Genomic DNA, 13,468 nt, shown 5'->3' with positions numbered 1-13,468 from the left:
ACCGTTTAACGACATTTTTATTGATCATGGCATCAAAATTATTTAAGTAATAAATTGCCATCAAAATTACAAGTCTGCTATCACAGATGGCGCAAGAATTCACTTAATGACATATGTTAATAATAAATATACGAAACTTTTAATTGAATTGCGGACTATCTAAATGTTAATATCAAGAGCTAACACTTTTAGAGAATTTTTTAGTATTAATTTGAAAGCATTTGAGCCCTTGGGAGCAAAAAATTCGAAAATGTCCATATTAAGGACCGTCCTAATATATATATATATATATATATATATATATATATATATTAGGGTGGTCCTTAAAATGGTCATTTTCGAATTTCGTTGCTCCCAGGGGCTCAAATGGTTCCAAATCGATAAAAAACAATTCTCTGAAAGTTTTGTCTCTTAATATTAACGTTTAGATAGTGCGCAATTCAATCAAAGTTTGTATGGAAGAGCATGGAAAAATTTTTGAAATTAAAAAAAAATGTTTTAGGTATAACTTAGCAACAAATGAATGAGTTTATTTATTCATTAGTTCGCTAAATTACATCTAAAAACCATTTTTAAAATTTTGAAAATTTTCCATGCTATTTCATACAAAAACTTTGATTGAATTGCGCTCTATCTAAACGTTAATATTAAGAGCTAAAACTTTTAGAGAATTGTTTTTTATCAATTTGGAACCATTTGAGCCCCTGGGAGCAAGGAAATTCGAAAATGACCATTTTAAGGACCACCCTAATATATATATATATATATATATATATATTAGAGTATATATATATATATATATATATATATATATATATATATATTGATTGTTTCTTTTCCGAACAGTAAATCCAATAATAAAAAAAAAACAATTTGTTTTTTGAAGATGTTTAATACGACGTTTCGGAACTAGGTACGTTCCATCATCAGGTTTATTCTGTCAAATACAATGTTTTTTAAAAATATTGATTAATATTAATTAATGATGGTCAATACAGATTAATTAGAAAATAATTTATATAGCCATATCACTAATATTTTTTTGTTAAAAACACTAAATCCTGTAAATTATTACAGGTAAATAATTTTTGCTTCTCAATTTTATATAAAACCTCTTTTAGTTAATTCTTATTACTCTTTACCCCGGTACATAATCCATTCCTTTATAAATTTTTTTTCTAATTAATCTGTATTGACCATCATTAATTAATATTAATCAATAATTTTAAAAAACATTGTATTTGACAGAATAAACCTGATGATGGAACGTACCTAGTTCCGAAACGTCGTATTAAACATCTTCAAAAAACAAATTGTTTTTTTTTTATTATTGGATTTACTGTTCGGAAAAGAAACAATCAATATATTGAAAAAATCCAGGACTTATCTATTGAATATATATATATATATATATATATATAATATATATAATATATATGTGTGTGTATATTATTTTTATACCTGTACAGTTTTGTATCCCAAAGTCTTTCCCGGTATACCAGCCAATTCCACTTTTTCCAATCTATAAAAATCTACAGCAGTCGTCAAAAGTTCCTTGCACAACTCCAAACGTTTCAAATAAATGTCGAATCTTGAATATATTCTGTAATAAAAAACAAAATGCTACAAAATATATCTATCACTACATTTTTAAACATAATCTCTAGTAATAATTGATAAATTTCAATATACCTCGAAGGATGAAAGTTCCATTCGTAGGGCGGCTTGTAATCAGGATCTTTGCAGAATTGGGCCAAATTTCCTCTGTATTCATTACAGACTTGTCTAGTAAATGGTAATAAAACTTGATATATAGAAATAAAAATGAAAACTTAATATATAGAGAAAAGTTTAGCTAGTAACAATTTTCTGGTAAGGTGGATGCAACCACAAACAAAATCAAATGGTTTTTAATGATTTTAATTACCTGTAGTACTTCAAAATTTCCTCGGCCTTAAGTACTCTCTTGTACCCTTCATCGACTTCTCCTTGGAGCATTGATTCGGGTTCCAAAGACTTGGAACATTCGTTCATCATCATGTTGTTAATTTCGGTCAAAAGGACAATTACTTTATCTGGGCTTGCATAATACCTTAAAATAAAAATAAAATTAACACATTAATATAATAACCTGAAGTAAACTCGGCATTAAAAAAGCCACTTATTGCAGCCAATCGTCGAATTAAAATAATGATCTATTTATTTATACGTTTCGACACGGCATGTGTGTCATCATTCAAAAGATAAATACAGATTCAGTAAATTTTCTGAGGCCACCATTATTTTCCTTATGTAAGCAATAGGATTCTTGGTATTAAAAGAGTGGTATAAATTAATGACATGTTCCGAAAACATAGTCTTATACTGATTTGGATTTTTATAATTACAAATATGTTAATTCATTCTTTTGTAAATATATAGCAAACTTTCGCTAATATAAGAACAATTACAATCATTACAATCTACTTTGTAAACAAAATCAATAATATGCTCAACAAGAGTTTTGGACTTTAAGAAAGTGAAAAGGAAGTCGATAGTATTATCAAAATCAAAAACTAACAAAAAACCTTCATTTAAGAACATTTTTTGCAGAAAATTCCTTTGTATTTATTTAAAAAAGGAGGATTTGAATTAGACCAAAGAGAACTTTTTGAAACATCAACATCAAAAAAACTTTTAATTATATTGATTATTAAATGTTCTGGGTAAGAATTATCACAAAGAACTGAAGGAATTGAATTTAAATTTTTTTTTTCACAAATATTCAACACTAAGTAAAATGGCTCTGCCAATTAAGGCAAATGAAAAGGAAAATAATTTATTTCTTACTTGTTTAATTTAATTTAATCTATAATATATTTTACTTTTAATCTTTCTAAATTTTGTAAATATTCTTTTAGATACAGTTAATAAATAAAAATATTGCTGAATAAAGACACACATACCGTGTCAAAACGTATAAATAAATACATCATTATTTATTCCTGAATTTACATTTCAATAATATGTCTCAAAGTCGACAAAAGATCTAAATCTTAAATATAATTGAGAAATTGTATATATAATTATAAAGTTTTTTTCTTACTTGCAGTTTCCCCAAACCAGATGAGTGCAGTACATCATGGGTCGAATCAAAGGCTTCGAATCTAGAAAGTCGTTGCTTTCAAAAAATTCATAGTGTCTGGACATAGGGCGCAAATATAATATTATATCAGCTGCTTCTGCCAAAGCTAAGGTAAAAAAAATCAATTAGTAAGTTAAACTTAATAGTAACAGTTAAGTCTAAAAAAATCCTTACGTGTTTATTAGAAAAGAAATTATTATAAGAGACGACAAAGTTATTAGAGTCAAATTTTAGTACCTAATGAATCTGAATGACTTGAAACATTGAGAAAAAGCAAAATTAGCTTATACTTCAAGAAGTTTATGAAATAAATTTTGTGGCCGTAAAATGAACCAATGCTATGTAGCAGTTTTCATATGAAATGGTACTAAAAACTGTTAAAATTCTATATGGTTGCTATGCAGCCAGGCATTTTAAATAGAAGATCTAACCTAGAGGAGGCACAAATGTCCAAAAAACGATATTATCATAACTGCATTTTTGAGATATGGCTTGATAACATATGAGTGAAATTGTATTTGGAGTTGTATGAAAACTGTAACATCAAGTAAACAATATAAATAAAGTAAAGATTTTAAAGTAAAATTCTACGTCATCGTCAGTGGTTCTACAATCATGGAAAAAAAACAGTAAGTTAAAAACTAAATATACATAGAGCAAGAGTAAAAAGAGATTTAACTAAAGAGACACACTAATTATATCTAAACCTTAAATTAAAATATTGCATAAAACATTACTTACTTGAAATTCTTAGATTATCATTTACACATATTAATAACAGCTGGTAAAAAATTAATAATTGGAAACAAGCACCAAATGTCAGTAATTTCTTTTTTATAAAGAATGAAAAATAATTAATAAATAGAATATTATACGTAAGCACTCGTGTATCCGAGGCATGCCAAAGAATAAAGTTCCTGTAAAAATTCGAAATGCGAGGCCAGAATTTTTTGAAAAAAAAAACATGTGGCCGCTATAACCGTAAGTAAGTGTGTGTAATATTGTTGTGCAAAGCGTGGTGTTAGGTATTCGATATAAATTGGGAAAAAGTATTTAGAACATATTGGTAATTTTTCCAGATGAAGCTGGTGTCTGTTCATTTGTTTATACAAGCTGTTATTAATATGTGTAAGTGATAATCTAAGAATTTCAAAAAACAATGTTACATGGAAACGTATGGAAAAATAAAAATGTTTCCAAAAATCTTTACTTTACTTATATTTTTTACTTGATGTTATGCCTTCAAATCAAGTTTAAACACTTTCAACATATATATAATATATATATATATATATATATATATATATATATATATATATAATATTATTATTACCTGCTACCAAATCGGAAAACAGCTTCTTAAAGTATTCAAAAAATATGCTGCCGCCCAGCTCAAGAACGGAAGCTATGTTCTTTATATCTTCGCCTTGAAATTGCGAGTAGATGTGCTGCAAGTTTTTGTGACGCAAATCCCAAAATCTACAGCAGAAAAAATAATTACATCAAATATAATATTAAAGTGACCATATACTTAGTCCCGGGTTTCCACCTTATGTCCCGGGTTTTTCTAAAAGCAATATTTATCCCGGATTTGATCTTTTGTCCCGGGTTTTCAAAAATTAATAGGACTAGTGGTGTATGGTATCGTGCCTTAAGGCAAATTGCTGGAACTTCTAGTACCGTAATAAAGTATTCGAGAAATTTTAAACGTTTTCAAATATATTATTACAAATACTGTAACTGTTTCATTATTTTTGCTATCTTGTTATATCTGAGCAAATCAAATGTAAATTTTATAATTTCTTTCATAATCATGAATCAATTTATCTCCAGAACATTAACAATCGTCCTTTTTCGAATTCATTCATTCGAATTACCTGATTTTCACAAAAGTGAAAAAGTGCTCCCGTACAGTCACAGTCTAAACGGCATCTGCAAATAATTCTGTGCGACATTTTCACTTATACTGTGCTTAGCTTGGCGGCATTTTCACATTTTTCAATAGTTTTCACACAAAATTGGAAAAGTGCTCCGGTACATAAACAATCTAAACGCACTTGGCTAAACATTTGTACCAGAGTGGCGCTCAGACTGTGCTTAGCCTGGGTAATTTTTTGAATTTTTAATCCAAAATTACAAAAATATTTTATGGAAATTCAAAAAATATGTAATAATTTTTTATCCCCAAAAGCACTTGTTTTGTCAATACAAGCAAAAAGTTTTTTTGATTATTCGAATCGAACGCTTAGTTCACTCAAAAACTGCCATTTTTTGCACATTTAGCTCTGTATCTTCGAAATGGCGGGACCTGTCTTTGCCAAAAACTAATCAGCACATCTCCCTATCAATAGAGATCGAATGTTTTTTAGATCATTCAAATCCGATACTCCGTTCTCTCAAAACTCGATTTGTATTTTCTGCACTCTTTGCTCCGTATTGCCGTAACGGCTGGACCTGCCTTTGCCAAAAACTAATTAAATAAATCTCCCTATTAATAGGGATCGAATGTTTTCTAAACCATTCAAATCGGTTGATCCGTTCGCCCGAAAACGTGAACGAAAAAATGCGGACATACAAAACACACACACACACACATCCATTAGTTTTCTGAGGTATGCCAGTAAAATGTTCAGAAACCTTCAAAACGTCGAAAAATGCAAAAATTTTCATTTTCGATTTTCGGCCCATTTTACTATAACTACCCTACAGGAAGTTAAAAATTAACAAAAATTATGAAAACGAACTTGCAAGTGCTATTTTTTTTTCAAATTAATTACGAAGAAAATTGAACAGAATTTTATACAAGATTCAAAAGCAAAATAAACATATAGATCGAAGAATGATATATTATCATAAATAAAGTATTAAATATAATCGAATAACAAAGATCTTACTAAACATCGGCAATTTTGATTGAAAAAAATTAATTCATATAAAAAAACAGTTTTTTATTGTATCCTTAGTGTATCCTTAGTGTTATTTCATATACCGTCCCAGTTTTGACTTATAAAAATATGGTCACCTTAATAATATATCCAGTTTTATCTATTAAGTATCTATTTTACCTGATTTCTTCATTCGGAGAAGGATGGCGGCCGTTTGCAAAGGCCAGGGTGGATTTTTCATTCAAAACGGCCCTGATCATTTTATCCCATTCCGTGACGATTTCTTCCAAATGGGCACGCAGTTCCACGTCGACGTCGTGATCAGGATTCCTGAAGGAAAAAATTTAATAAATAATAAAGTAAAGATTTATTGCAAAGTAAGTAAGAACATAGATATTGTGACTAAAAAATAGAATTGAATACATATGGAACAAATAAATAATTTAAAGAAGCAACATGTCGCATATTAAACTATCCCTAGAGTAGTTAATAGAATCGTGCCTTTAGGTAAATTGCTGGAACTTCCCGTACCTTAATTGATCATTCGAGGAAGAAAAGCAATCAATAATCAAAAAACATTTTTCAACGTTTAATTACTCAGAAATTTTATTTATATTATTCATTAATTTTATTTTTATTATTATTTGCTTATATTTTATATCAAATCATATTACGGATATTATTTTCATGTAAATTTTATCCTTTGCACTTTTTATTGATTTAAATTTATGTTATTATTTATCAATATTACTAGATGTTAATAATTTAACAGTTGTAATAATTATTGAAATTAAAAAAAAAAGTTTAATTACAATTGTTTTACATGTTTTAAAATAGATTTTTTATTATATTAAGTGCTTATTAAATTAAGCGAAGAACGTATTCTACAACAACGTGTACGTAATAAATATTTATTTATTCGTCTACATTAATGTGGTCCCCTTCAAAGTAGTCCCCCCCAGATATAATACACTTATGCCAGCGTTTTTTCCAATTTTCGAAGCACCCTTGATATTCACTTTTTGATATGTCCTTGAGCACTCTCAGCGATTTTCTTCAATCGAGGAAAACCGCCGTCCTTTCATGGGTCTCTTCAACTTTGGGAATAGGAAAAAGTCACACGGAGCCATATCTGGTGAATTTTTGCACTTTGCAACACTTTATTTCATTTTTTACGCAAAATTTAATACAAATTCTTTGACTTTTCAATTCTTCCATTGTAAAAATCGCCGAGCTCAGAAAAACACGTCGAACCTTAGCGACTACCACAGACAAAGTAAACAGTGAATATAGCTGAAAATTTCATCATACTTTAGGGGCATGTATACCAACACAATAAAAAAAAAATTTTGACAATCAGACACTCCAGACCCGCGAAATTTAATTATTAGTAATTCCGGGTACTTTTTGAACAGACCACGTATGTGTGTATGTTCACAAGAAATTTGTTCAATTTTTTCAAAATTTTGAATATTTCTCAAAAGTTCGATTTTTTTGATATTTTTAAAAGAAATCAATTCGTTTAAAAATTTTAAGAAATTAGAAATTTTTAAAAATATTCAATTTTTTAATAATTTTGAGATATTCAAACATTTTTATAAGAAATCCATTTTTTTTTTAATTTTTTACATTTTTTTAAAATTCTTCAAAATTTAGATTTCTTATTGAAAATGATGAAAATTTTTAAAATTTGGAATTTTTTTAAACAATTTTCAAAATTACGAAATTATCTGTAAAATCATACACCGTCTATACAAGCGAAATTATTTTGAATTAACCTAATCTGATGATCCGTTCTCTCAGAAACTGCATAACCATTTTTACACCCTTTGCGCTCCATACCTCCGAAACGGCAAAATTGCCTTTTGCAAAAACGCCTTGCGATCGAGTACAAACCGAATGTTTTTTCAATTATACAAATCGGTTATTCCAAAATGTCGAGACATTTGTTTGAGCCATATAAGGAAATTTTTAAATTAAAAATCTTGGTACGGAACCCATAGGAATGTAAACAAAATTTATTGTTAAAATCTCTTTAAAATATCTGATAATTTGATGTGCATATGTCTAATAAACATTTTTGACCGCCAAATGGCGTTTTTCACTTTTTTTTTAAACTCCGTAATCGCTAGACCTGCCTTTTAAAAAATTCAAACAATTCTTCGTTCAGTCTATACAAATAAAATGCTTTTAGAATTATTCAAATTAGACGCTCCGTTCTCTCAAGAACTGAATCACAAATTTTGGTTCTTTTTGCCCCGTATCTTTGGAATGGCTGGACCTGCCTTTGCCAAAAACTAATCAGCACGTCTCCTTATCAGTAGGAATCGATTGTTTTTGAAATTATTCAAATCGGTTGATCCCTGTTCCCGAAATCATCGACGACATACATCGTTTTTCTAAGGTATGACAAAATGTTCAGAAACCTTTGAAAGGTAAAGATATATATGGTACATCTTTACATTTCAAATACTTCTAGATTATCAAAGTCGTGTTTTCTTAAACAAATTAAAAAATAAATCTTACTCTTCGGATAATTCAATTTGTTCCAGCATAACTTTTTCGTGCTGAAACGGCATCGGCAGTATCGTCTGGTTGCGCATGGAGCCTTGCACCTAATAACAAATCAATAGCATCAATTATTCATATTATTTATTCTATTATTGGGAAATATGTTATTTATTTAATTATCTTACTTGGGTGATGGAGTTCTTCAAAGACTGTGTCTTTTCAAGAAGATCTGTCGTCACAATCTGCGGCCAATTCGATACATTTGTACTATTCTGCAACATTGGCTTGAAGACATGCTCGAGGAGGACAAGTAGGTCTTCGACTGGTTTTGGTGGCATTTCACCGATGATCATCATCTGAGGAAAAATTGTAAGATTTGAGATATATATATATATATATATATATATATTTAATTTATACTTACGTCTTTGTAATTATCCTTAGTGATCTCTTCCTCTCGTTTGCGAAAGAAATAAGGTATTTTATTTTTGGCGGCATTTGGAAAAGTTAGACCTGCCACCAAAATTCCAGCAATATTTACATAAATCAACATGTAGGGAATCGAAGGATTGTTGAAGAACTTGTTGATGATGCCCTGAGGAAAATAATAAATAGATTGTGAATGAATAAAAAATTTCATTCATCACAGGTATTAATTAAAATGTAATAGATATTCATGGACAACTTATTTATTTGTTAAAATTATTAAGAAATTTGTACAAAATTATACGATTTACGACGTTGTTTGTCTAACATAAAAGTTTTTCAAATAAATTTCAAATTTTTCAATAAAAAATAAACTAGTGACAACCTGCCTTAAGGCAACTTTTCGGAACTTCCCGTACAAAAAACTAAATTGTTAATAAACTTTGCAAAACTTTGAAAAAAATAGATTTTTGAGAAATTTTGAAATTTTTAAAAAAATTTGACTTGTTAATTGAAAACTTAAACATTTTTATGTTTTGATTTTTTTTGTATTTTGATTTATTTTTAAAATTTTGAAAAATTTTTTCAATCAATTGCACTGCGTAGCTGATTTGGGATCGAAATATCTAATAAAAACTGAAATTCAATTTTTGGCACCTTTTCCTCTGTATCTCCGAAACGGCTAGACTTGCCTTTGCCAAAAACTAATCAGCATGTCTCCTTATCAATACGAATCGAATACGTTTTTTTAACTTATTCGAATCGGTTGATCCGTGTTCGCGAAATCGTCTACGAAAATTTGTATCCGCATATACACACAGATTCATTTTTTCTAAGGTATGCCAAACTGTTCAGAAACTTTTAAAACGTGAAGATATATAAATATTTCCATTTTCAATTTTTTTGCGATTACTATAACTTACCCTAAGGAAAGTTAAAAATGTAAGACTTCCTTATGTTACAACTAAGTAAATTATTGAATGAATCATTTTACAAGCAACCTACTAGGTGTTAGTAGCATTTTAGTATGTTCATTAAGACCAGGAACTTTATCGCCATATAAAGTTTCATTAAAATAGTCAAAAAAATGTTTTATTATTAATAAAAAAAAACGTCCTTACCAACTTTCGCCAAAAATTAATCAGTACGATTTATTTATTTCACAAGCCGTTAGTATAATGATATTAAATAAGGTTCATGTCAATATTTTGCAAATTTAATATAATTTAATTATATTTATTACTTATTCATTTATTATTTAAATTATTTACTATAAAGTTATTTATATTTAGTTTGTTTGTTGTAAGTATTTTTTAACAATTTAATAAGTATTTTATTGAGCTATACAATACTTTTATAATCTAATTATTTGGTTTAAAGAATTTTAGGTTATTTTATGATATTTTAACAAATTTATCAAAGTGTTCCCAAATAATATATTTTAAACAATGTTTAAATTTTCCTAGATTTTTTGAGAAAACGTGAAAATTTTCTGGCAAAAACATAAACTTCTCCTTCAAAATAAATTAGATTATTAATTAATAATTATTATTCTTACCACATATTCCTCGTTGGAAGCAAACTTTTGCCATTTTTCAGCTTTCAACTTCAAAGTCCGTGCTAAATAATTATTTAAAAATTCCCATCTTGGATCTACAACTTCCTCCTTCTTTTCTTCATCTTGATCACCCATGATTTATGCGAGTAAATCCTTGAAGGACATTTATCTAAAAAAAATAGAAAATATTAATATATACATAAATATTTATAGATAAATATTAACTTATAGGTATATTAAGAAATTACCTGTTAATAATTTATTTACTAATTACCTGTTTATAACCAATTAATATTTTTTCGCGCTAATATTTGAAATCAAACTTTTTGATTGATACAATCGATTTCATTCATTTGTTTTATGAAATTTCCAATACATTTGTAAATGGATTATCAATAAAGCATATTTGTCATTTATTTACACGTATCGGGAAGTTTATGCAACTTGCCTTAAGGCAAAATAGCACTTACACCTAGTTTTATACAAATTTTTGTTACACAAAAATATTTATATTGAAATATCAATTTTAAAATTAACGGTCAAAATTTGTTGAAGCAATGCACAAGAGATGGCGCTTGTGCAGCTCAAGTTGGTTTTTTGACATTTATGACAATATTCAAACAAAATAAATAATGCAGACGTAAACATATAAAATAAATAATATAAATGTATTTACTTGAATATAAATAGTTAAATCTTATAAATACATGTATATTGAGCATATTTGTACTTTAAATGTAAAAATTTACAAACAGTTCTTCAAGCCAAAAAGTTAGGTTAGGTTTGTTTTGATAAAACATATTTTAAATATTTATGTACATTCTATTAATCTTAATATTATTATCAGTGTTACTCAAATACAAGCGTGTATATTTTATGATGTCTACGAATCAATCAGCATCAGCCCCCTTGGGGACTGCTATGGATAGTTTAAGCCAAGCGCTTAAGTGCAACATTTTACCAAACCAAGAATATTTATTACAAGGCTCTGTTTTAGATTCTGCCGTTGAAGCACTTCTACATAGGTAATAATAACACAAATGCAATAAAAAATACTGTATAAAATAATAATTGTATTGACTTAAATTGTAAATATTGAATTTGAATAAATTTATATGATTTATTTAGGTTAAGAGGTCTTTGCGATAATGTAGACTCTGGCCCAGAAACATTTCACGACCACGAAGTGTGTTTTAGTCTCAGAGGACCCACACAAATGGTACTTTGTATTTAAATATATTTATTTATCAATTTATTTACTGTTGGTTTCTATTTTAGAATCCTTTAGTCCTCAGGGTACGTAAAGCGTTAGATCAAGAAGCCCCATATCAATTGAGATATATAGGTGCCTCTGAATTGGGTGATCGTTCTAGACCGGCAGTGGTACGATCGTCTATAGATATCGCTTGCAGTTCCACTGTCATGGAATTTCTTACAGAACTCGGATGCAGGATAGATTTTGAGTACACTGTTAGGGGATATATGTTTCGGAAGGGACGGATGAAGATTACCGTATCTAAGGTAAAAAAAAAACCAACATAGTTTTTAATAATATAATAATAATTTTTATATATTTTAGGTTTTCAAGAAAGGTGCATCGCCCTCAAAGCCTGGAGAAGCCTTTGAACCAATTTCTCAAAGTTATCTTGTTGAATTATCGGTATATATTTATAGATGATGGATATATATATATATATATATATATAATATAATATAGAATTAGATTTATAATTGCAGAAGCATTTGGTAATTATTTTTGTGTCTATTTTTTAGGTGCTTGCTCCGTCTGGACAAGACGCTATAGCCGAAGACATAAGAATATTTGCTGAACAGTTACGACCTTTAGTTTTGCTTGAAAAGATTGATTACAAACGCTTGGCTCATGTTACATAAATAAGAAGAAAAGAATTGTTGAAAGAATGAAATAAAAAGATTTATAAGTAGGTGAGAGTTTTTTTTTACTAGTTATTTTAGTTTGAATCAAGTGAAAAAAATATGATTTTTTTTACAAAAACAAAGTTTTCCTTCAGGGAAATGAAAATAGAAAATGAAATAAATATAAATAATCAATTTTATTTTGCTAAAGAAGAATCAAAGTTATTTCGAGGTTTTGCTATAATTTTTCTAGAAATATATTTAGTTTAATAATGAAATAAATATAAAAAATCCATTTCATTTTGCTAAAGAAGAATCAAAGTTAATTTGAGATTTTGCTATAATATTTCTAAATATATATATATATATATAATATATATATATATATATATATTTTAATAATGAAATAAATATAAAAAATCCATTTCATTTTGCTAAAGAAGAATCAAAGTAAATATGAGGTTTTGCTATAATATTTCTAAATATATATATTTAGTTTAATAATGATATAAATATAAAAATCCATTTTATTTTGATAAAGAAGAATCAAAGTTAATTTGAGATTATGCTTAAATATTGCTAAATATATATTTAGTTTAATAATGAAATAAATATAAAAAATCCATTTCATTTTGCTAAAGAAGAATCAAAGTTAATTTAAAATTTTGCTACAATATTTCTAAATATATATTTAGTTTAATAATGAAATAAATATAAAAAATCCATCTCATTTTGCTAAAAAAGAATCAAAGTTTATTTAAGATTTTGCTATAATATTTTTAAATATATATTTAGTTTAATAATGAAATAAATATAAAAAATCCAATTCATTTCGCTAAAGATGAATCAAAGTTAATTTGAGGTTTTGCTATAATATTTCTAAATATATATTTAGTTTAATAATGAAATAAATATAACAAATCCATTTCATTTTGCTAAAGAAGAATTAAAGTTAATTTGAGGTTTTGCTATAATATTTCTAAATATATATTTAGTTTAATATTGTTAGTTAGTAATTTATATTTTAAATTAATATTTTTATCTACTTTATTTATTTGAGTATGAGAAGCCTTTACTTGATAATAATAT

General features: G+C 27.4%; 2 protein-coding genes across 2 annotated transcripts in view; one reads left to right on the top strand and one right to left on the bottom strand.

The window, feature by feature from the left end:
* LOC113370184 (dynein beta chain, ciliary-like) overlaps positions 1–10,639 on the bottom strand; it is a 17,995-nt gene extending 7,356 nt beyond the window's left edge. The window contains exons 1-10 of the mRNA XM_026610859.1: positions 10,505–10,639; positions 8,945–9,115; positions 8,706–8,876; positions 8,536–8,624; positions 6,190–6,339; positions 4,458–4,603; positions 3,086–3,230; positions 1,928–2,092; positions 1,693–1,785; positions 1,462–1,603 (exon numbers count right to left, since the gene is read on the bottom strand). Of these exons, the coding sequence (XP_026466644.1) occupies positions 1,462–1,603; positions 1,693–1,785; positions 1,928–2,092; positions 3,086–3,230; positions 4,458–4,603; positions 6,190–6,339; positions 8,536–8,624; positions 8,706–8,876; positions 8,945–9,115; positions 10,505–10,639 (1,407 nt within the window). The remainder of the gene's footprint in view (positions 1–1,461; positions 1,604–1,692; positions 1,786–1,927; positions 2,093–3,085; positions 3,231–4,457; positions 4,604–6,189; positions 6,340–8,535; positions 8,625–8,705; positions 8,877–8,944; positions 9,116–10,504) is intronic.
* A 736-nt stretch (positions 10,640–11,375) lies between these two features.
* Positions 11,376–12,408, top strand: LOC113363417 (mediator of RNA polymerase II transcription subunit 18-like). The gene is made up of 5 exons (XM_026605921.1): positions 11,376–11,529; positions 11,633–11,723; positions 11,783–12,025; positions 12,084–12,164; positions 12,278–12,408. Exons 1-5 carry the CDS (start codon positions 11,381–11,383, stop codon positions 12,395–12,397), a joined length of 684 nt encoding a protein of 227 aa, XP_026461706.1. The 5' UTR covers positions 11,376–11,380; the 3' UTR covers positions 12,398–12,408.
* The last annotated feature ends 1,060 nt before the right edge of the window (positions 12,409–13,468 follow it).

This window comes from Ctenocephalides felis, unplaced genomic scaffold, assembly GCF_003426905.1.
Source record: "Ctenocephalides felis isolate EL2017-DRISC unplaced genomic scaffold, ASM342690v1 CF-g0.4_SCAFFOLD_00845, whole genome shotgun sequence".
NCBI classification, from domain to species: Eukaryota; Metazoa; Arthropoda; class Insecta; order Siphonaptera; family Pulicidae; genus Ctenocephalides; species Ctenocephalides felis.
The sequence above is the reverse complement of the archived record's forward strand: the minus strand, read 5'-3'. Positions and strand labels throughout refer to the sequence as shown.

What these genes read in the sequence shown, in the direction of transcription:
- LOC113363417 (XM_026605921.1), top strand. Translation starts at nt 11,381, where the DNA reads ATGATGTCTACGAATCAATCAGCATCAGCCCCCTTGGGGACTGCTATG. An exon ending in GTTGAAGCACTTCTACATAG is followed by an intron (nt 11,530 to 11,632) that starts GTAATAATAACA and finishes TGATTTATTTAG; the next exon opens with GTTAAGAGGTCTTTGCGATA. An exon ending in TCAGAGGACCCACACAAATG is followed by an intron (nt 11,724 to 11,782) that starts GTACTTTGTATT and finishes TTTCTATTTTAG; the next exon opens with AATCCTTTAGTCCTCAGGGT.